This window comes from Patella vulgata, chromosome 1, assembly GCF_932274485.2.
Source record: "Patella vulgata chromosome 1, xgPatVulg1.2, whole genome shotgun sequence".
NCBI lineage: Eukaryota > Metazoa > Mollusca > Gastropoda > Patellidae > Patella > Patella vulgata.
In genome coordinates, this window is record NC_065879.2 from 81,780,296 (window position 1) to 81,805,336 (window position 25,041).

A 25,041-nucleotide genomic window follows, 5' to 3' on the forward strand; every position below is an offset into this window, starting at 1 on the left:
GATTGTACAGAACATAGTGACATTCTTTAAGAACCATCATAAATTTTAATTAATGCCATCTGATAAAGATGATATCTAACTCCTGTTTAACAATACTATATGTATATAAGACACTTAATGACATGGTTTGTGCTCTACCCCCCCCACACACACTTTAATGCATGAAGTTGGCAGTAAGAAAGGAGCGAGACTACTGCTCGGGGTGTGGGCCTTTGTCTAGCCTGGTAGTTATGGCATTAAACCCGGCTTAATTTCATTTCATAGTTTACTTAAATATTTAAAGTTTAATTTTTAGAAACAGATTAAAGTCTTGGGGGATTGTGGAATCCTTTGTAAACTTCCGTTCAGTTTTTACAAACATCAGTCTGATTAAAATACAGATGTATATTTTGTTTCGTTTTTTTATACTTTTGATGGCCTACACTACATGAAGATCTGACCGGTTGTAGTTGAAGGTCGCGTCGGAGGTCATATGAGCGGCTTTTGACTCTCTGATATACCAATCAGCATTGATGTTTCTAGTGAGTTACCCACAGTTCCCTGTACCTCACACCAAAAACTTGCCGTAACAGACCATTTCATTGGTTAACCCCTCACATCATCCAGAACGCGGGTTATATAACAATTCTTCCCGGCCCTCCGTCTTGCACCATTGACAGGGGGAAACTACGCCGGAAAATCCCGATGAACATTCACAGCCAAAACCCGGATCAAACCCGCGACCTCCAGGCTAGCGAGCCAGCGTCTTACTCACTTAGCCAACGTGGCCCCCTGTTGAAATTAAATTAACACAAGTTCTGATAGTTAAAGTTTAATAACAATATATCATAAATATTCATACAGAGCTGTTATATAAAAGACTAATAGGTTTTTTACTGTCTACATTATATTTCCAATATAAGTTATTCAGTATACAATATAAATAGTGCTTTGAATATTAGGTTTCAATTTATTTTCAATAATATCTCAATATAAGTTATTTAGTATGCATTCTGAATAGTTCTTTGAATACTATGTTTAATATATTTTGAATAATATCTCAATATAAGTTATTCAGTATGCATGATAAATAGTTCTTTGAATATTATTCAATATATTTTGAATATTATGTTCAATATATTTGGTATTTCTATTAATTCAGTATATGGCTGTAAGTCTACATTATATTTCCAATATACTGGTTATTCAGTATACATTATAAATAGTGCTTTGAATATTATGTTTTAATATATTTTGAATAATTACCTCAAGTTATACATTATAAATAGTGTTTTGAATATTATGTTTCAATATATTTTGAATATAACCTCGATATAAGTTATTTAGTATACATTATAAAAAGTGCTTTGAATATTATGTTTCAATATATTTTGAATATTACGTGATATAAGTTATTCAGTATACATCAAAAATAGTGTTTTGAATATTATATTTCAATATTTGAATAATATGTAAAATAAAATAATTTGAATATTATGTTCATTATATTTGGTATTTCTTGTATATTCTGAGACATATCACAGTCGAATAAGATAGTGGTATATGAATAATATATTAACTATATGAATACATGGAATGTTAAACTGGTATATATGTGCTCTATGTATTATAACTGAATGGAACAGTGTTGGGATTTCAATTTTTTTCTTGTTGGACATTTTTACCGAAAATAAAGGGGCATAACTCTTATCGTTATTTAAGCAGGCGGATTCAGCCCATAACTAAAAATCATGTGTCAACAAAATATTCAAATTCGTTCGTATGTAATAAAAAATAGGTGTCAATGGACATAGTTCAGATATGCAATTTTTGTTCATTATACAATTATGGGTGGAAAACCTGACCCCATTAACAAATTTAATCACTATCAACTGATATCTAAGTTACATACTTGAATTACTTCTCTGAAATTTGATAAATTTCGACAACAATAAAATCCATAGTGAATCTTAACATCTTGATGAATTGAATAACAAGATTCTAAAATGATCATTTTGATAACAAAAATGCAATCCATAGCAAATCTTAATCGCTTGATGAATTCAATATAACGAAATAATAACATTCTAAATCACACATGAAAAAATACCAAATTTGTATGTTATAAAATGTATGGTTTAAGTAACAGAGTATTAAATAGATTCTAGAATTAAATCTTTATAGATATTATTGGCAAGATTCCTAAGTTTATTCTTAAACGGTGTCATGTGCATAGATCAATATGGCAAAGAATGAAATGGTGGCAGTTCTTGGGAAATTATGTAAGTTCGTGAGAAAATGTGTCCGGCCCAGATGACAGTTCTTGAGAAAGTTTGTCAATAAACCTGAGCTCTAAGCCTCGCTATAGGTCACTGTTGACTAATTGAACATATTACTCCCAGAAGTAAGTGACTGTTGACTATCAATGATAAAACTCTGATCCCAAGTAAAAAATGTTATCATATTTGGATGTTCTATTTGACTTAGTTTTAATAATACTGATCTTATTGTATATAACTAGATACTGGATCTATAAATATGTGGACTGCCCTGTTCTTAAAAAAGACACAAAAATAATCTGTATGTAACAGCATTGGTGAAAACTATATGAACCAGAAAGCAACCATGAGATTATTTCAAAAATCGAAGTCTGTCATCCGAGGAACAAGGATGACAAGTTTTATATTGATTGTAATTAAATTAGCAGTTTTCATGAATAAGGTACCTTTATCTTAAATTTTAATGTAAGTTTTCATGTATAAGGTCCTTTTATCTTAAAAGTTTTCATTTCATAAGTATGTCATTATTCTTAAAAATATTACAATAAATTAACTCTTTATTTTATGTACAATTAACATTACAATTAACAGACAGGAAAAACAAATTAACACATATAATTATGAAATAAAAATATCACAGATACACATAATAGGGTTTATTTACTACATAACACAACTGTAGTATCACAACACGAGACTTGTGTTTCAGATACAGTGAAACCTCACTCAACAACCACAACAGTTTTACAGGCTACTCAACTGTTATATCAGAGGGCTCATGATTCAGATACAGTGAAACCTCACTCAACAATCACCCCTATTTTACAGGCCACTCAACTGTTATACCAGAGGGCTAATGAATCAATTACAGTGAAACCTCACTCAACAACCACCTCAGTTTTACAGGCCACTCAACTGTTATATCTGAGGGCTCATGATTCTGTTACAGTGAAATCACACCGCAGCATTACATACACCCAACTCACTATATGACCTTATTTTGAAACTTGTATCAAATTTGTATGTTTGGTATAAAAACCTCTTTACTACTTTATAACGTTCTGTGGGGTGATGGAGGATGGAGCCCATTTCAATATAACTCCCATAACTTGATAAAAATTAAACCCAGGAATATTTTACTAGCAAAAATATCGAAGTAAGAGGCCCATGTATAACCGCAATACAAATGTTTTACAAAGACTATAATAACTTTCACACGGTAAATTAAAATAATTATTTGGTAAAAACATGGAAATAAAAGGCAGGTGTTATTAATAATACATGTAGTTGGTTTGTAAAAAATAAAATCAATTCTAAAGTTAAAGCTTTCATTTTCATATTAAAAAGAATTGCAGTTTTCTGAATTTTAAACAATTACAAATTTATTATATTTATAATACAATATTTTTTTAGGGATAATTCCCATTGTTTTCATTCAATCACTTCATAAACCCTTATTTTCTTTCATCTTTATCATAAATATATCAATCTTCTTAAATCTTAATTTTTATTTATCTAAACTGTTTCAAATCTTGGGAGTCAGACCAGACTAAATTAGATTAATCCTAAAATGCTTTGATGTTGAAGTATTTTAGTTTACTTTAAATATTTTAAAAAACTTTCGAGTCAGATGTGACTAAATTTGAATAATCCTAAAATGTCTTAATATTGAAGTATTTTACTTTGGCTTTGCGTGGGGGAAGCTGATCTGGCCATGGTTGTGGACAAACTTCTCATACTCTCAGCTAAACGACCAAACTCATGCCATTTCTGACTATGAACGGTACTCTCTAAGTTCTTCTGGTAATCTAGATCCTGCATTCTAGCATCTAAAGAACTAACTTCTGACTGGAGAGTCATAATTTCACGATCCTTGATTTCAATCTGAAAATAAATAGTCCATAAATTCATCATTTCCATTGAATGGAATATTTAAGTAAAATCAGGATTATGTGTGACCACTACTTGTTAGTATTGATCCATCAGATGAATGAGCCTCAGGTTCGCTCCCGGTGTTGGCTGAGAGTGTTCCTTGGGAATTCTGGAATGGTTTCCTGTTTGAATGTGACGAAAAACCGTGGTCCCATGTACACATTGGCATCAGAGTTGCTATTTCAAAATTTTTCTGGCATGGTTTCCCCTTTGAATGTGACAAAAAAAAAAACGAGGTCCCATATACACATTGGTGTCAGAATTCTGGTTTAACATTTTTTCTTGTCAGACATTTTTACCGAAAATAAAGGGGCACAACTTTAAGCAGGCGGATTCAGACCACAATTAAAAATCATGTGTCAACAAAATATTCATATTCGTACCTAATAAAAAATAGGTGCACCTCGTGATTTTTCTTATTTAATTCCCGTATGCTTTACAAATTTATGTCAGTAATATTCCTACAGAATTATGTGTTGTTGTAATACAATAGAATTAAAGCGTGCCGACCCGTAAGTGTTTCAAATTCACGCCAGTAATTTTGCTCCAACATTAATGTATTTTTCGGGGTATAATACTATAAGTTGATACTTTTTTCAGCAGAAGTCCGGCATTCGTCTTATACTCCGTTTCGACTTATATATGGATGAAGGTAATAAAAAAATGACATCCCGAAATTTTTTGGGCATGCCATAAAACAAACGTTGACAGGTGGAATTCAAAATATGAGTAGGCCGTAGTTTTCTGTCCAGACAAAATTTCCCTCATACTTACTCAAAGCACACTGTAGTTGGGGCAGAAAAGTAGGATAAACCCCATTTCATTTCATTTTCAGATCAATGAATGAAATGAAATGGGGTTTAACATCTTACTTTTCTGCACTGACCCGGATAATGAAGATGGGCATTGGCAACACACAGTGCTGTGAGGGAATTTTTGCCCAGACAGCATCTAAATTCAGACTGTTAAAGGTTCTTTTATGTGCACACCAATTCGTACGTGGACCTCAGTTTTTTATACCATCTAAATAGGTTCCTTGGTCCTGTACCACTGGCAAGGGGAATCCACCCTGGAAAATCCTGAGGAACTGTCCCGGCCAACAAAGGGATTGAACCCCGGACCTCCTGGTTAGTGAGCCACTGACTTACTCACTGAGCCACTGTGGCACCCTCCATCAGATGAATAATAAAGTTTTAAAACCCTTACCTGGCGTTGTAAATCTGCTACATGATCAACCAATAACATCTTATCTTTGCGTAGTTGATTGTTCTCGGACTCGGCTGCCTGATGTAAACTCTCCGTTTCAGATAAGTTCAGTTTCGTGGAGTTCAGTTGTATTTCTACAGAACCAGACAGTTTCTCTTGTTTTGTCAACTAAAAACAGTGGCATGCATAATTAGCGGAAAGGTCTGGTCTAAATATAGCAAGACGGGCATAATAAATGGAAAGGCCTGGTCTAAAAATAGTAAAAGCAGGCATAATAAATGGAAAGGCAGGCATAATTAATGGAAAGACCTGGTCTAAAAATAGTATAACCTTTAGTTTATCAACTGAATTTCACAAGCAAATTGAAGTTACAATGTGCTTTATTATATGTTGCCCAAGTACTTTGTAAATTTGTTTCCTTGAAAACTCAAAAAAATAAATTATTAAATTTGAAAACCTAGCCAGGAAATCATCAGATATATATTTTTAATTTACCTGTTCAAGATAACTCTGAGCTTTTTCTTGTTCACGTTGTAGCTGCACCTGCTGTTGTTCTAGCTGCATCTTCAGTTGTTTTTCTGATTCTCGCAAACTAACCATTTCGACAATATTCTCTCTTTGACGTTGTTCTGTTTTCTCCAGTAGAGATCTCTCCTTAAAAAAACAAAACAAATCATACTTGTCAACAATATATAATATAAACAGATTATACATAATGTTTATATTAGTTAGTAAACAAAGAAAGAGAGAGAGAGAGAAATGGGGTTTAACGTCCACTCGACACAAACTTTCAATAATTCACTTGGGCGTAGGGGTCTTCAGCAGTGGGGGGGGGGGGGAACCAGAGAAAACCCACGAGGTTGGACAGGCGACCCCCCTACTTCTCGTTATGTACAACTGGCGAATCGAAACCATGTCAGTTGACTCAATGACAGACCTTATGATACAACGCACAGATGCTAACTAATCGCCCATCCAACCAGCACTAATAGATGAAGATGAAAGTCAAGGGTATGCTAAGTACCCACGAACAATATATTTTTCTAGCATCTTACTCTATCTAATTGTTTCTGTAGTTCAGATACTCTAAAACTTGTACAAGTTTTTTCACGAGAAAGGCTGGTATTTTCATCAGATAATTTCTCTTTCATGAATCTATCTTTCTCTGCTGATTGTTCAAGATCCTGCAACTTTTGACGTAAAAATGCTATTTCATCCTGTAAATGAATACAAACATTGATTTATACAATATGGAAGTTAAAACGAACCCATTTAGAAATGTTTACAACTTGTGATACAAAAAAACAACAGAGAAGGACGGAGAGAGAAAAATGGGGTTTAACATCCACTCCACACTAGCCACACAAACTGTAGGTACATTTGGGACTAGCATATGGTTCAATTTTATTTCAATAATTTGCTTGCACGTTGGTGTCTTTAGCGGTGAGAGGAAACAGGTGGACCTTGAGAAAACCCATGAGGTTGGACAGGTGACCTTACTCCTTGTCACGTACAACCAGGGAATCGAAACCACAGCAGCTGATTCAATGACAGACCTTATGATACAACCACTCGGCTATCCAACCCCCCTTAGTGTGGAATTTTGTGTCAGATGTTGCAAGTAATGATTCCTTTTGGCGAACAAAGAAGAATTACGGTAAAAAAAAAGAAGGTAAGGACTTCAAAAGTAGAGCAGTACTTTTCAATATTGCAGCAATAAGGACGGACATGAACTGTCAGAGAACTTTGTCCATTCAGAGATCGTTGCAAAAGGAACCAGGATCAAACCAAGGAAAGTCCTGGTTTGTGAGCCAAAATGGATAAATATTTCTACTCAGGAGCCATGATGGGTCAGCGAGTAGGACATTGGCTCGCTAGCCTGGAGGTCCCGAGTTCGAACACAGTGTTGGCCAAGAAAGTTCCAGCATGGTTCCCCCTTGTCATTGGTGTAGGAGGGCGGGACTGGCAGGTACATGCACGTAAAAGTACCCTTGACAGTTGGAATTCGATATAAGGGTAGGCCATAGCTCCACACTGTCTGGGCAAAATGTCCTCATAGCATGGCATATGCCTGTCTTCATTAGCCCAGTAGGAGCAGAACAATAGGAGTTTAAACCCCATTTTATTTCATATTTCTACTCACTCTTAAATCTTGAGTGACTTTATCGTGTACAACAACTGTATTATTATAATATCTATCTTCAACATCACGTAGTTGAGCTTCCAGTGATAAAACAGCTGATCTTTTCTCCTCCAGCGCAAGTTGGGTCAACTGATGCTGTTCTGTTCTTTGGTCCAACTGGGGATTAAAGAAAATATTACCATAAATTAAAGATGCATTATAATCATTATGTAAGATTTAGATAAAGAGCTTGCTATAATAGTTTAAAGATGCATTATGTAAGATTGAGACAAAGAGCTGGCGTTCTTGAGATAAGGAGCTGGCGTTCTTGCTCTAATAGGTTAAAGATGCAATATGTAAGAGTTAGATAAAAAAAACCTGTTCGTTTTTGCTATAATAGTTCAAAAATAGCTACTAAAAATTGAATACATGGAAAATTTCATTCAAATTACTTTATTCTGAGCGAAATTATCTATGTTTGAAGTTTTGACCAGACAGCCTAGATTGTTAATTATCGTAGCAACTGCATATAAATTTTCAAATCTTGCGGGTGTTCTAATCCATTTCAATCTCGGTCATCCAATGGTCTAGAGAATTGATTATAGACTTGTCCTAAATAATAATTTATATAATATTTGAAGCCAAAATAAAGACCTTCAGTAGGCAGATTTAGCTCTTACATAATGCATCTTTAAGCTGTAAAGAAAATATGTCATTGTATGAAAAATGGAAATTTTGGATGAGAGGCTTTAAAATTCAGAAAAAGATGTTGCTTTAATTCTGGTGAAAAAGAAACATACCTGATTTTTGAGACAAGTTATTTTCATCTCTGCGCTACGTAAAGCGGTGGTACTTTTATCCACCTCGGTCTTAGCCTCTAAAAGTTGTTTATCTCTACGAATTGCTTCCATTTCTAACCTGTCCTTGATCTTCTTCAAGGTTATTATTTCGTCTGTCATAACTAATTTATCTCGATGGCGAGACTCTGAAAAATTGAGTGATAAAATGTTTGAAGTGGTTGCGTGGGAAGCCGTTGTGACTCAGTTAGCAAAACGCTAACCTGACCTGGAGGTCTTGTGTTCGATAACGGTGTTGGCCGTGAAAGTTCATTGGGATTTTCCGGCATAATTAACACTTGTCAGTGGTGCAGGATGTAGGGGCTGGCAACGGACCATTAGGGAGTTTAAGGTCCACTCGACACAAACTAGGTCATTTCGGGACTAACACATGTTTCAATTTTATTTCAATAATTCGCTTGCACGTAGGGTTCTTTAGGAAGGGGAGGAAACCAGAAGACCAGGAGAAAACCCACGAAGTTAGACAGGCGACCCTACTCCTTGTCACTTACAACTGGGAAATCAAAACCCCGCCAGTTGACTCAATGACAGACCTTATGATACAACGTGCACACGCTAACCATTCAGCCCCCCTCAGCTAATGAAGGTGGTGAAACAAAATGAAATGGAGCTTAACTTTTCTGCACCAATCAAGCTAATAAAGATGTACACAAAATCTTGTTTTCTGTCCCATCCGAAAGACTAGACAATTTTCCCTTCCAGTACCACTAAACCAAGCTGGAAAATCCCAAGGAACTTTCTCAGTTAACATTATTAGGATCTCCTTGTTAGTGAGTCAGTACCTTACTCTACTTGGCTCCAAAATTTAAAAAAAAAATGTCCTTACCTTCTTGTAGCAAAAGGATTTCCTGTGTTCTCTCTTTCTCCGCTTGAGTGACACATAAATTAGTGTCCTTTCTTCTCATTTCAATTTGCATATCACTCATTTCCATCTGCAGTTGCTATTAACAATCAGAGAAAAATAAATTGATTATAGAGAGAAATTATATACAAAATGTCCATCTTATAGTCAGTCTGTGGCTCACAGGTGTTTGCTTGTAAAAGAGAAAGTCTCAAATAACATTAAGCTTCTAAAGGATAAGTAACATGCCTAAAGTCTATTGTGTTCATAAGGGAGATAATCAAATTCAGGGACAAATAACTCATCCCCAATCACTCAGTCCCTAAATAGTATTTTACAAGCACCTGTCAGTTTGGGAAGTAAGGGTTATAAAGCTTGTATATATAGGAAAATCTCCAACAACATTAACCTGAGGCTAATTATTATGCCTAAAAGTCTATTATCTCCATATTGATTTAAGGGAAATAATCAAATTCCGGGACAAATAAATCATCCCAAATCATTTCTCTCCCACTACTCCCAGTCTGTAAATAGTATTTTACAAGCGTGTGTCACTTTGGGAAATAAGGGCTATGTAAAGTTTAGTCACATGTTTGTAAAAATAGGAAAATCTCCAACAACAGTAAACTAATAATCGCCATATTCAAATAAGGGAGATAATTAAATTCAGGGGCAAATAACTCATCTGAAACCTCTTCTCAGTCTGGTGTGTAGTTGAGTTTAGAAGAGATTATCAATGTGAGATGTCGTCATACATGAGAGTGAGATGTTGTCATTATATATCAGTGTGAGATGCTCTCATACATCAGAGTGAGATGTTGTGGTGACACATCAGTGTGGTGATACATCAAAGTGAGACATGGTCATACATCAGAGTAAGATGCTGTCTTACATCAGAGTGAGAACATGGTTGTACATCAGTGTGAGACATGGTCATAACATCTGAGTGAGACATGGTCATACATCAGAGAACAATGTCGTCGTGTGAGACGTCATCATACATCAGAGTGAGATGCATTCATAATCAGCGTGAGAGGTCGTCATACATCAGAGTGCGATGTCGTCATAGATCAGTAGTTTGGACTTCGTCATTTGTATAAGAGGGTTGTAATAAACAGGAAATATAATGGATGCCTGCCTAACCTTGTGTGTTTTCTCCGGGTTCTTCGGGTTCCTCCCACTGCTAAGGAACCCTAAGCTCAAGCAAATTATTGAAATAGAATTGTAACATAGTCCCCAAATGACCTAGGTTGTCTCTCTATGAACATGGTTTGCTGTCTGTTATTTGAATAGATTTTGGAGATAGCATTGATTAAAAGATTTTAACATTGTAGGCATTTGTTGACAAGCCATTAATGTACAAGAACTATTAATATACTTACTCGAAGTTTTGACAGCATTTTCTCAGCTTCAATGGTCATTTTAGGATGCAAGTCGGTAGCTTTGTTAGCCTGCTCACGAGTAAAATATGTTAAGAAATTTTGTAAAACTAATTCTTATATTAAAATATCTTCAGAGATGTGGGCAGTCCGATGTACATAAATATCTTAATGAATAAAACTTATTAATTCTGGGTGAATTTAGAAAGATGCTAACAAACCATTTTCCTAGTCCCGTGCAACTATCTGAAACTCAGTGATAATATTTTTGAAGAAATACAAATGTTTATTTTCCAAGTGGGTTAGTCATAAGTTCCAATATTGCACTGCTGGATAACCAAGTCTATTTACTTGTCGAAGTTATAGCGTATTTGCCGAAGTTATAGCGTACTTATAGAGCTATAAGATCTTCGCAATTATTAAGCCAATCATAAAAGTGAACAATGAAATTTCTTAAACAAATCAAGCAATCATGATCTGAGTATGTCCATTCCAAATTAAAAATAATAATTGGTGGTCTTGTTCCACATTGCATTGTTAGAGTTTTCTGCAGTTGTTTTTGTATTACCTCGAAAAATGGTTGAATAATAAAATCAAGATAGTTTAAAACTGAAAGAAAGCCGCGTCTAAATGAAACTTCGCGTACAATACCCTACACAGCGTATAAGTTTCGTATGTTTTATCTACAGAGCTGTTTCTGGATGTTTGGTACACTATAACAGTGTCACAATTTTTTTTCTCATTGTCTGCGATATCACCTCGGTGGAAGCGGACGTAAAATACAACTAACACACACATTTTTTCCTCATTTGTAATTTGTATGCTTGATAACGACCAGTGAATTCTTGTCGAAATGTTGTATGTTATTGTTATATAATATAGTGATTGTTATCCATAGAACTGTGTTGTGTTATATTATTTATGTTCAATCGCTAAATGCCATACAAAGATTATAAATAAAGAATGTGAATATAATCTTGTATAAATAAAGGATATAGATAATTAGATTCCAGTTCCAGGAAATAAATCTGTTGTTGTAGATTTTTAATATAGGATGCTTCAAGGTCTGCCAGATCATTGTTACATATACTTCTACTTGATTTCCTGCAAAAACAAAAAAATTGGTACAGAAAACAACTATTATTAATTAGGCCACACCCATTTGAGTTTCAGATCTTCAGGAATATCTATGAAATGAAATGGGGTTCAACGTCCCTACTGTTCTTCTCCGACTGGGCTAATGAAGACAGGCATACGCCATTCAGATTGCTACGAGGGAAATTTTGCTAGGACAGTGGTGCTGTGGTCTACTCTTATTTTGAATTCCAACTGTCAAGGGTTTTTAAATATGTCCATACCAATGTGTACACGGGACCTAAGTTTTTAGTCCCATCCTAACGATTATACGTTGTCCCTTTCCTTTCGGCAATCCAACACTCCCCCCCCCCCCCATTGCAGGGATCAATTACGAGACCTCCAGGATAGCAAGTCAACGTCCTACTCACTGAGCTATTGTGGCTCCCAGGTCTGTTGAGTCGAGTTCTTATCGTTTGGCACGAGTAACTGTGAGTAGACATTCACAGCGATAGAAAAGAAATCAAAGCAAAAGTTATATTTCCAAATACCCAGTTGAAAAACCAACTTTCATTGGTTAATCGAATGACTGAAGTGATAAAGGGTCAAAAGCTGTTCGTATGGCTCCTGATGCAACCTCCCATTACGACCGGGCAGATCCTCATGTAGTGAAAAACATGGAAATCATAAAAAACGAAATGATCCGATTCTGAGCTGGCCGTTCTTGCTATAATATACTTAAAAAAAAGTAGGGATATTGAAATGCAAATACCTATGCAGGTTGTGATATGATAAATAGTCATGGACACATAAGACATGCTTTGAGAGTATGTTCACAGATGAAGAACTTATCGCCCCAACAGAACCACTGAGCTACACATGCGACACACAATAGCGCCCTACACGTGGGAGGGGTTCATTGTCAAATTTGACACTTCAAGGAAGGGTTGATGAAAACTGCCATGTGCTGGTTTATCCTATCCATGTTTGCTTTCCTATCGGTTCATGCATATGATTTACTGTTTAGTGTAACTTTGCTTTAGTGTGTTACATTTAATTTGATTGGGAGACGTGTTCGTCAACGTCAACTGACAATAATGCAAGAATTGGCCGTGGCACTGCAAGAGGAGTGAGCCAGATTGCCCCAAATCCTGATTGGATGTTTGATTAGGAGCATGCCACGACGAATTGCTGAATGTCTGAGGATTATTGGTGGAGCAATTACTCATTATTAAGACAAAAATCAAAAACGTCCATTTTCACTTTTGACAGTAGGTCTATCTCTTTGCAAGTGAAATGGGGGCGTCAGATAAGCCACCCATATGAACTGTTTATGTTCATGTGTAGGCAATTGGCCTGTTATTAACAATAACATACACTGGTTACCTCTAATAAAAACATCAGTGCATTTCCACAGTTTTGTATTATTTCTGAATATCCCCTACTTTTTTTTAAGGGTATAGTTCAAAAATAGATAATGCAAAATAAATATATTAAAATTTCATTGAAGTTACTTTATTCTGAGCCAAGTTATCACTGTTTGAAGTTTTGACAAGATGTGTGCATCTATTGTTTATTATCTTTACCACAGTACTGGTACACTCGAGTCCTAGCTTCACTTCTCCATTTTTAAATTAAATCATTAAATGGCCTACCGTTTTAATCTAGTTAAAATCTCGAGCATCTGATGGCCTCAAGAGTTGATTATGGTCTTGTCCCATTCATAAATGTCTAATTAATAATTTATATAATATTAAAAGCTTTTAAAGAAAGACCTGCGACAATAGGCAAATTTAGTTCTTGAATAATGCATCTTACTTACCCTGAAAAACTAACTCCTGAATTAACTCTTGATGCCCAACTACTGGTACTTTTACGTACACTGCTCGATGAAGGAAATCTTTTAGAAGGCGTAACTTTTAGATCTAGAAATCAAAGTCATTCAAATTATTAGTATGATAATATGGTAACTATAAATTTAGGTCCTAAAATGAATTTTGAAACATTATTATATAATTCCACTGATCATCATTCATATCTTTCAGATAATAAGTGGTGTATCAGTATGTTCAAGTGTACTCAAATTCATTATTTAACATTTTATTATAAAAACAAAATCACTTGGGTAGTTAACCACGTGGCTTGGAGTAGACCAAATTAAATAAACTGGATTAGACCAGATTAAAAAGACTTTAATCAACACCCTGCGAAGGATGACAATTCATCATATTTTTGTAAATTCTGAATGGAATTGAGCCAATTTGGCACTGATACTTATAGAGATTCCACTTTCACAATAATCAATATTGAACCACGATCAGCGGTTTTAATTATTGGTTGTAATAAACTCATTGTTTTAAAAATATTTTACATAAATCAAATTATAGAAAGCATTAATAGCACAACTTATTATAGATAACTTGTACATTTCATATCAACAATAATCAACATTAATTAACACATTACAACAGCATAAATATCACATTTATTAAAGTAAACATTCAAAATTACTTCCTCTCAAGATTATCATTATATGATTATATTATACTCTTTTTAACATAATTTTATTTTGACATCATATATAATAAAGCTAAATACATTGGGATATAAAATAATAGCCTGCATATATTAATCATGTGAAAAATCTAACACTTATATAGGGCTTTCACCATGATCTGACTGCTTTGATTTGGATCAAATAATAGAAATGTTGATTTGATTTTTCGGTTGAATGTGGGGTGACAAATTGTCTTCATTAAACATTTTATCTAAAGATCAAGCCAGTTTAACTATTTTTGAATTCAAATTTTGAAACAGAAACCAAAATTAAACCAAAATTAGTAAACCAGCTGACTTTTTCTAAATTTTTTGAAACAAACAACTACTGATAACTGTTCAGCGGTTGCCCAATCAAAACAACTTAATTCAATACATTATTTCCACCCAAATCAAAGATGTTTAGTTGCTTTAAAGATACGTTATGTAAGATTTAGATAAAAGAGCTGGTCATTCTTGCTATAATAGTCTCAAAATAGATAATTCAAAATTAATATACTGAAACATTCATTAAAATTACTTTATTCTTTCTTATTGCAGCAACATAACTTGTTAATCGAGACTCACCCTCACTTCTCTATTTTTAAATGAAATCATTAAATGGCAATCATATTTTAATCTGTTTACATCTGTGCCATCCAAGAGTTGATTATTTATAGGCTTATCATGTGATTAAATGTCTAAATAATAATTTATATATCATTTGAAGCCAAAATAAAACTCTTACATAATGCATCTTCAATAAAAATAATAAAAACAGAAAGAAATGCTTTAAAGTTATTAAAGTGAGTAACTAGTCTGTTGTGAGTACCAGTCCTGGTAACTACTCTATCTTAAAGGTTTTGATATTTAATGTTAAAATTATGTGAACATACTTAACTATAGTAATACTAGAGAAGCAAAATCCAACTCTTCTGCTCCAACTGGGCTAATGAAGATGGCATACACTATACAGTGCGCTTTTAGGGTAATTTTGCCTAGTCAGTGGCAGTACGGCCTACTCTTTATATCAAATTCCAACTGTCACCGGATCTTTACACGCACGTCAATGTTAACACGGGACCTTGGTTTTTTGTCCCATCCAAATGACTAGACAGCTGTCCTTGTTAGGCCCTCCATCCTGCACTACTGACAAGGGGAAACCACGCAGGAAAATCTTGATAAACTTTCTCGGCCAACACTGGAAGCGAATCCGCACCTCCAAACTAGCGAGCCAACATCTTACTCACTTAGTCACAGTGGCTCCATACTAGAGAAGCACTTTTCTGGATTCTATTTTTATTAACTCCATTACATATCATCTACCCTATATCTACTAAGAGGGTGAATTATCTTTCTTAATTTATTTTTAATGGCATCCAAATTAACAGCTAGAGAGTATGGATATATAACAGCTTTATTTTACATCCAAATTAATTAAATAATCTTTAAAAAAATGTGTAACATAATTTAATTGTGATAAAATCATGCATTAGAATAACAACAGTGAACACTGCTTGCAAGCCTTGCACACTCCAGTGTGTTTGTTAAAGTGGTCATTACATTCAAAATAGAGGATTAAAAATAATGATTTTGTGTGAAATCCTTTAAAACAATATTAAATATACATTATGGGAGATAAGATAAAAAGATGGCAGTTCTCGCTATAATAGTTAAAAACTAGATAGTGTAAAGGTAATTTGCTGAAATTTCAGTCAAATTGATCCACTATGAGCCGAGGAAGAAGTGGGTGAAATTTTTGCATAGTCTCGGTCATCATTATTAAAATCATTAATATAAACAGCATAGTCTCGATTATCCACTTTTTTATTTATTTAATTATCAATAGCCGTTAGCGGCATACCGGTATAGGATTCTAATCCAGCCAACATCGAAGGCTAGCCTTGACATCGAGAGTTTATTATGGTCTGGATAAGTTAATTAATGTCTAATTTATAATTCAGATAACATTTCAGGCCTAAAGAAAGACTTGTAATAAGCAGATTTTGCTCTTGCATAATGCATGTTTAATTAATATGAAAGTATATATCTCCTGGACCTCCAGTACTATGTAACACACAATATATAGAATGTGTATCTTTTAATTTGTTGTGAGTGATTGTGCCTGATGACTCACATACCATACATTACAACTTATTTTATAAATGGAAATACAAATGCAGCTAAATTCAGCAACCCCTCAAACTGAGCATAATTTGTACAAAATTCAAGGCATTCAATCATGTGACACGTTATAACACAAAGACCTGAGATAGAGGAGAAAATAATTTTATTTTAATTCCTATGTCAAACAAGGAAATTATATTAAACTAATTAATGTAAAATACTATTACAGTAGTGCTGTAAATGTGACCCAGATTCCCTGTGGTCACTCATAATGGACTGGCCCTTTTCTGACATTTTTGTTAGAAAGTGAATGTGCTTATATGTTATAGTACCGGTATTTAATAAAGCCAACCCTATGTGTATTCATCAATGTTATACGTTGGCTAGCTTGCTTATTTAACATGCGTAATTTGGATTGTTGTTGGTCATGGACTGCTGTTTGGAAATGTTGCTGAGGAGTATTTAGCTAGTGATGGGTTAGATAGTTACTAAGTTACTAGGCTTTGCTAGGCTTTGCTAGGCTGTGTGATACACCCCTAAACCATTGTCGGTCTTTTTGACCATTGCAGGTCAGTATTGGCATTCCTTTTATTATTAGTAAATTTACAACATAGTAAAAAAATAAATATACTGATTAAATATATATCTAGTCTACACTACACTCTAATTATTGACATTCATCATGCCTCAAAACATACCTTCCAAATCTGATGTTGAAAAGGCAAGTCTATTCGGGGAAGAGCTCTGCGTTCGCAGTATTGATTTCGTTGTTTTCACTTGACTTGATGAAGGTGAATGACTACGTGACAGTGTTCTTGATGAAGCCCGTGTTGGGGAGGGGCTACGAGACCTTAATGTCTTGCTCCATTCAATTACAGAAGGACTTTGAGCTCTGATTGGCTCTGAAACTTTAGACTTTGTACTAGCCATGAATTTCTTATTACGAGCTGTAAAGATTTTATATTTTATAAAATAAGAATTCCTCTACATTGTGGATACTTATCCGACATCGTATCTGTACCTGTATACCAAATTGCTATTCATCTGACAAACATGCATTATTATCAATCAAGTGCATGTCGCTTTTCAGACTTAACTATTTATCATCTATTTGTTTGGAACTCATATTGCTAACTCTTAGGTCTAGTCTTACCTCTTTAGAAAAAAACAACACATATATATATGCCTCTATCAGTAAGAAAATAATTTAAAAATGGGTAACATATTTATGCACTTAAAATAGAGTATTTAATTGTTTTATCCCGAAGATGCTTGCAGTAGTGTGGGTTTGAAGAGATTCTACAATATAACTTTTATACTTAATAAACTTATCGATCGCCACATTTTTACTTTTTTTTTTACCCTACCCCTTTTCTTTACTGTCTTTACTGTACTGTGGTGTACATATGGTTGTGAAAATTTTGAAATAACATAGACTATTATAGACTAAATATCTGAATTTAAAACAAAAAGGTATTTAAAAGTCTTCAGTGATCTTGAGTAAACAATTATGTTTCCAAGTTGATTGATTTTGTTGAGTTCATTCCTACGGCTCCCCCACTTCCAGTCTCCAGAACTAATAAAACCACAATATTCAACTATCTAGCTTGAAGTGTATAAATTACTACAGACAACACAAACAAGAGTAAACAAAGGATTTTGATTGGGGATTGAAAATGAGGAGCGGGGAAATCCAAATCGATAATAAAAAAATCATTCATCACTTCTCAGTTCCATTGGAATTTTTGCAAAAAATACAAATTGTGCAATGTTCAATTTATGTTTATTTTGAAAAAATCTGTCTGATTTTAATCTACTAACCTCCAAAATTGTTATGTGAAGGTCTTAAGAGACCTTGTTTACCATAAGTTGATGATGTTCGAGACATTTTTACGAAATCTGCAAGTTAGAACGCGAATGTTGACCCCGGCAACGGGTTGAGAACAAATTTTTATTATAATTTGGACTTACGAAACGAATGAAATCTAATAACCAATTATTATTTATTGCTGATCTCATAGCTTTACCAAAATCATTTTCTTAACATTATACAATAGTATTTATTGTAATTATTCAAGAAAATAATTTCAAAATCATTATAATCAGTTTTTTACATCTGTATTTCGTATCGCATAGAAAAATATGGAGAAATATTTATTTACACGTAACAACAATATATGCAGAGCTAACTTATTACGAAACCATTGAAAAGTAATTATTCTTAAATATTTAATTTGATTAATTTCATGGATATCTTCACTTTAAATTTCCGTTGATCTGTTATATATTTAACAACAAATCGGTAATTTATACTAAACTAAACATTGGCTAATGCTCGAAAATAATGCTGATACCAGTGATAGCGTCACTTTCAAGGTCAGGGACGACAAAATGGCATTCCTTCAGGTAGGCGTGAAATAAATGATTAAAATTATGAAATGTCGATCTTATAATTAAAATATTTTAATTTCGAAGAGTCTGGAATCAAACATGGATGTTTAATACCGCTTGAATGCTCATAGACTAACCCAAATAGTAAATTAGTAACGTACATATTAGGAAAATTATTGTTGATTCAGATTAGGCCTAGTCACCATATTTTTTTTATGCAAATTTGAAATTGTCCACGTATTAGTCATTTTACGGAAGTATATGTAATTTTTTGAGGGGAAAATTGTCATCGAATTAACTCATTATTTTTAAAGTATTGTGTAAATTTTCTATAGTGATGAGTAGACCTCGACTGATGTGAATGTCTGAATCTTTCCTGAGAGTTAGCCCGCCCCTTCCTAATGTCTTCCTTGCCTTTTTTATGGCTATTTTCAGCTCAGATCCTTCCCGCCCCTTCCTTGCCTTTTTTATGTCTATTTTAAGCTCTGATCTGATGTGAATGTCTGAATCTTTCCCTGAGAGTTAGCCCGCCCCTACCTTGCCTTTTTTATAGCTATTTTCATCTCTGATCGTTCCCGCCCCTTCCTTGCCTTTTTTATGTCTATTTTCAGCTCTGATCATTCATGAATGCTTAAAGGTCTAAGTTCTAAAAGTCTTTGTCAACCTTTTTTTTTTGTATCGCAGTAAATGGCCAAATGGTAGCGTGTCAGTCCCTGTGAATGCCTTTAGTTTATAATGTCCTCCGGTTTCCTCCCACCGCTAAAGTCTAACCTACGTGCAAGCGAATTATTGAAATAAAATTGAACCATATTTTAGTCCCGAAATGACCTAGTTTGTGTCAAGTGGATGTTAAACCCCATTTCTCTCTCTTTTTCGCCTGTATAATGTAGAGACAGGACCTTGCTTTACCTCATTTGAGACAGTACCCAGTATGTGTGATGCAAGTCACAGCATGCTGGTAGAAACCAATACCCTTCTGCCATATTCTATTTCTCATAATTGCAGTCTACTAAACATAGACCAGTGAACAAATTTAGAAATGTCGTCAAAACGAAATTTAGGTAACCAGGGCAAAGAAATATAATCTTTGAAAAAAATTGTCTCTTTTTAATTTTAAAAGGAAGGCAAAGCAAAATATAACTGGAGATTCTAATTTTTTTTTTAAAGTCAGTGTGTCGCCGATGTTCTTAAATTTGTCTGAATCTTTCCCTTGCCTTCTATAGGGCAAGGGTAAGGGAGGTGGTAGTAATGTTCTGAACCAGAAAAGCCAATGGTTCACAATTTTTATGGAATTTTCACAGAGATTCTGTTCCCTAAAATATACTATTCAAAAAAAGTAGGGGATATTTGATTTTTAAATGTTATTAAAGTCACCTAATGAAACTGACGAAGAAACAAATGACAAAATGAAATGAAGTTCACATTCATCGATTTATTCCAAATGATCGTTAGACTAAGTAAGGCACAGACTGACCATTATAAGGGTAAAATGATACCCGGGGTCAAACAGCAAAATTACCACAGCATCACAACCAAGTCAGTAACGGGTAAATCCTCCTCTGTTTGCCAAACAAGCATTGATCCGACGTGGCATACTCCTAATGAGACGTCTAAGGTCATTTTGGTCCAGATTGTCCCATTCCTGTTGCAACGCAGCAGCAAGTTCTTGGACATTGGCAGGACGTTGTTGACGTTGACGTAACCTCTGTCCAAGCATGTCCCAGACATGCTCGATGGGGGAGAGGTCGGGACTCAGTGCTGGCCAAGGTAATGTGGTGATGTTCTGTTGTTGGAGGTAACCTGTAACGATCCTGGCCCTGTGACATCTTGCGTTGTCATCCTGGAAGATGAAACGGCGGCCATGACGTCGTGCGAACGGCACAACATGGACTGCCAAGATGTTGTCCCGGTAGTACTGGCCTGTAACACGCCCTACAACAACATGTAAAGCCGTTCTTCCAGCAACAGTGATGCCTCCCCACACCATAACAGAACCACCCCCAAATCGATCATGTCTGATGACGTTAACGTCTTGGAAGCGCTCGTTTCGACGACGCCACACCCTCCTACGTCTGTCCAAAAAATCAACAGTGAACCTTGACTCATCTGAAAACATCACATTGCTCCAGCGTCGATTATCCCAGTGTTGACGATCCCTACACCAACGACGTCTTGCCTGAATGTGATGATCTCTCAAACAAGGGATCACGCGAGGACGTCGGGCGCGAAGGTGACCCCTATGCAGTCGATTCCGAATCGTCTGGCCACTCACTCTCACACCAGTGTCTGTTTGAAGACGAGCGCTGATCTGATTTGCTGTGATGACACGATTTCTCAAGGCCAAGGTACGGATAAATCGATCCTGGGCTTGAGTTGTCGCCCTTGGTCGACCTGAGCGTGGTCTGTCCTGTACAGATTGTGTATCACGGTATCTGGACCGTAGCCTGCTTATGACAGACTGAGAAACATTCATCGTCCGCGCCACAACCGCCTGTGTTGTGCCGATCTGTAGCATGCCAAGGGCACGTAACCTTTCATTTTGGGTAAGCCGACGCATATCAAAATTTGTTTTCTGGTCACTAAAACAATTAAACTGATGTTTCCACCCTGGAATTCAATGCCACAATGACTGTAACATTCAAAGTCAGAGTCGTGCAAATCTTGGGTTGGACCCCCATGATGATCCCAAGCATCACCTGCATTCCATGCGGTAGCTATTGGTGCGTTTGGGTGTCACATGTAACTGGAAATGTTTCTTCTGTTAGGTTCTATAGTGACTTTTTTCGTAGTCATTTGCATATTTTAGTATTATGCCCCCCAAATCAAATATCCCCTAATTTTTTTGAATAGTATACCATGACCTTGTCTCTTAGTCTTATGCACATCTTTTACATTGTATCCCAGATATTTCTATGGCTTGTTTTAAACAATACCACACATCACAATGATCACATGTCAGCGAAAAATGTAAGAATACCCATACCGTACTGTCATCATAAATATAGATTCCTTTTGGAAAGGTACAATGAGTTGGCCAGGGTTGAAATATCTGTAAAAATTCTGACATTTGAAGGTTTGGAGAAAAAAAACTGATAAATAAAACATTCCTTCTCAATTTAATTTAAAGGGCTAATCCCGATAATTTTTGGGAGAATAAAACTGTTTAATTTTGTTTTAAAATCCCTTAAAATCCTCTCCCTAAAGGCCGAGCAACTAACTCAATATTTGTGATAAGTTTTCAAATAACTGAAACCCGTCAGTCTTCATCTGGAAATGGAGACCGGTGTCCCAAGCTGTATTATGCGGTGTCTAGATAAAACAGACATTTTTTGTATAAAAATAATGTGTAGGTGAAATTTACCTTTCATTATCAAGTACAGCATTTGGGTCATTCACTGTATAGACATCTCAATGAACGGGAATCGATTATTAGGTCTCCCAACGAAAAAATTGACCACAAATCTTAAAAGGGTTACGTGTCCGGATAAGCAGTTTTGATGGTCACGTCCAAACGATTCAATATTTTGAGCAGAAATTTTGAGATATGGTCAATACCCCATTCCCCTATATTTTGGCATTTAAATTTCATACATACTCAGACTTTTATTTTTGAGACTCTGTTCAAATAAGGGATAGTCCTTTTAACTCTCATATATAGTAGCCATCAGAAAGGCTAGGTAAAGAGTCCAACACTTCAGACACAAAAATGAGGCAATGTTGGGTCGTAATAGTAAATAAGAGTATGTACATGGGTATTTTATAACTCTCATGAGGTTGATGCATGCCTGGATCTTCTGATGTCATGAAGCATACAACAAGATCCACTCACATGCTACATTGGCATGCATGTATAGGGTAAAAAAACAAACTCAGACTGAAAATATGTCTTGGCGAGTTGGGGGCATATTCCATTACACTTACACTCACACAAATGCAGTTTGCATCTTAAATTATTTTCAATTTGGGGGGAGGGGGGGCTGTTTATTATTGGGGCCCCATGTCTGCAGCCGAATTAGCACCACCCTTAAAGGACAATATTGGTTCCAGTCATTATCACATATGTGTTAGAACACAGAGATCATTGCTACGATAGCTGAGTAATACAGGATTCCCGAATCGGAAGTGACGAACGCCAAAGGAAAACAAGAGTCGCCGCTCTATATAACTGACTGGGGCGACGAGTGATTACAGATACACGGCCGAATTTCTGCTCATTAATAATTCCTTCGAAGACCAAAAGTTGTTGTGTGAGGTGAGAGGATATCTGACAATTCATAAAAAGAATTGACTGCCACTAGATAAGAGAATCAAAAACACACTTTTATGGATAACAATTACTATGGTTTATTTCACTGCGATGTTTCAACAAGGTTTCACAAGTCGTTATCAAGCATATACACAAATAGATAAAAATGAGAAAGATATGAATATATATATACAAACATCAGTGCGAACTATCCAATGGAATGCACAAGTTCGCACTGATGTTTGTATATATATATTCATATCTTTCTCATTTTTATCTATTTGTGTATATGCTTGATAACGACTTGTGAAACCTTGTTGAAACGTCGCAGTGAAATAAACCATAGTAATTGTTATCCATAAAAGTGTGTTTTTGATTATGTTCTAATTACTAAATGCCATTCAAAGAATATAGATAAGAGAACACGAAAGAAAAACAGAAAAAGTCTGTGCATTACCATGTTTTTATAAGGTATATAATGAATATAAAAAAAATGAATGTATGGACTATTTCTATTTTTCTCGTGTTCTCTTATCTTATGACATTCAATTACTTTATTGAATTGTCAGATATCATCTTACAGTCCCATATAACAACTTTTGATCTTCGAAGGAATTATTAGTGAGCAGAAATTTGGCAGTGTAACTGTTATCACACGTCGCTTCAGTCAGTTATATAGAGCGGTGACTCGTGTTTTCCTTTGGCGTTCATCACTTCCGATTCGGGAAACCTGTATTACTCAGCTATTGTAGAAATGATCTCTGTGTTAAAAGTATATTTGGAATGTGTTTAACCAGCTCTATCACATATGTGATAATGACTGGCACCAATATTGTCCTTTAATCCAGGCCTGTCCTTTAGCCTATTCTTCTTTCAATTTCTTTAGATGCAAGCTTGTGTTTTTTATCTGTTTTGTTTTGCTTGTACAGTGTTTTCAACTAGATGCTAATTCTGTTTGAATCATGAATATCCTTGTTATTTTAGTGGAGAAGATTTAATTTTTTTGAGAAAGAAATTGTTAAAGATCCTGAAACAGAACAAGCTTTTGAACAGCTTAAGGTATGTTGTAATCACATTATTATTGCAAACCAAATGAATTATTTATAAGTTTATATTTCATTTATTCAAGATGTTGAAGACACCTGTTTAAACCTTCCAAAACAGTGGGGAATGTTTGAATTATTTATGGAAGTCAGCAGTCGTCCCATCTGAATTTCCAAATTCAGTCACATTATTGATTCAATGATCATTTTTTATCCTGCAGGACGGTACACAAAGTTAAGGAGTGATGCTGAAATGGGCTCCATCAATTCCATTATTTTTTTTGTTTCCATGGAAACAAACATGACATGTTTTTTTCGTACACAAGGGTGCATTATGTTGATTACTGAGTCTTCTTGATGGTTTTTTTTTGTATAAAATGTATGACTAGGATTCAAGAAATAAGTTAGGGATCCCCAAACTCAAAATAACAAGATGCTGTATCGATTGGTAGTGTTTAACGGTATAACATTTTGGTCTCAATTGACCTTCATCAGATACAAAAGGTCAACTGAGACCAAAATGTTTTGCCATATAACACTACTAATCAACACAGCATCTGTATTGTTTTGAGTTTATTGCATCCTTCACTTAAAAATACATTATGCAAGAGCTAAATCTGCCTATTGCAGGTCTTTCTTTAGGCCTAAAATGTTATCTAAATTATTAATTAGACATTAATTAACTTATCCAGGCCATAATCAACTCTCGATTGGCATCGGATGTTATTTGAACATTTTGTAATACCTGTCGTTTTATTTATTTGTCATTTCAGGATGTTAACGTGTCCGCATGTGCTAGTGGGCGTGGTCAGTTGATCATCGGTGATTTCGAAGGTCACATGTACTTTATTAATAGACAGTTACAATTAACTGCATTTAAAGCTTATGAAATCCGTGTTTCACATCTATATCAGATGAAACAACATAATATACTGCTGTCAGTTGGTGTAAGTAATCTATTGTTAAACTCCTTGAAGAAATTACTATTAACAATCTTGATTTATAGGCAAACTCTTGTCTCATCGGTTGG

At 34.9% G+C, this 25,041-nt stretch overlaps 2 protein-coding genes across 4 annotated transcripts in view; one reads left to right on the plus strand and one right to left on the minus strand.

Moving 5' to 3' along the window:
• Positions 1 to 801: 801 nt before the first annotated feature.
• LOC126824358 (calponin homology domain-containing protein DDB_G0272472) lies at positions 802 to 18,262 on the minus strand. Of its 3 annotated transcripts, none has more exons than XM_050553573.1 (12): positions 18,153 to 18,262; positions 17,030 to 17,278; positions 13,492 to 13,594; positions 11,592 to 11,699; positions 10,599 to 10,677; positions 9,202 to 9,316; positions 8,319 to 8,503; positions 7,540 to 7,695; positions 6,452 to 6,613; positions 5,892 to 6,050; positions 5,397 to 5,564; positions 802 to 4,142 (listed from the first exon to the last, which is right to left on the minus strand). In XM_050553573.1, the coding sequence occupies exons 1-12, from the start codon at positions 18,217 to 18,219 to the stop codon at positions 3,921 to 3,923; spliced, it is 1,773 nt and encodes a 590-aa protein (XP_050409530.1). In that variant the 5' UTR covers positions 18,220 to 18,262; the 3' UTR covers positions 802 to 3,920. The 3 variants fall into 3 exon arrangements, with proteins under 3 accessions (XP_050409530.1, XP_050409541.1, XP_050409549.1); XM_050553584.2 differs by lacking the exon at positions 18,153 to 18,262 and adding an exon at positions 17,699 to 17,999; XM_050553592.1 differs by lacking the exon at positions 17,030 to 17,278 and having other exon boundaries at positions 18,153 to 18,254.
• A 455-nt stretch (positions 18,263 to 18,717) lies between these two features.
• The window catches only part of LOC126824098 (vacuolar protein sorting-associated protein 11 homolog), a 40,671-nt gene continuing 34,347 nt past the window's right edge, over positions 18,718 to 25,041 (plus strand). Inside the window, exons 1-3 of the mRNA XM_050553295.1 lie at positions 18,718 to 18,737; positions 23,953 to 24,027; positions 24,785 to 24,958. Of these exons, the coding sequence (XP_050409252.1) occupies positions 18,723 to 18,737; positions 23,953 to 24,027; positions 24,785 to 24,958 (264 nt within the window). The 5' untranslated portion in view covers positions 18,718 to 18,722. The remainder of the gene's footprint in view (positions 18,738 to 23,952; positions 24,028 to 24,784; positions 24,959 to 25,041) is intronic.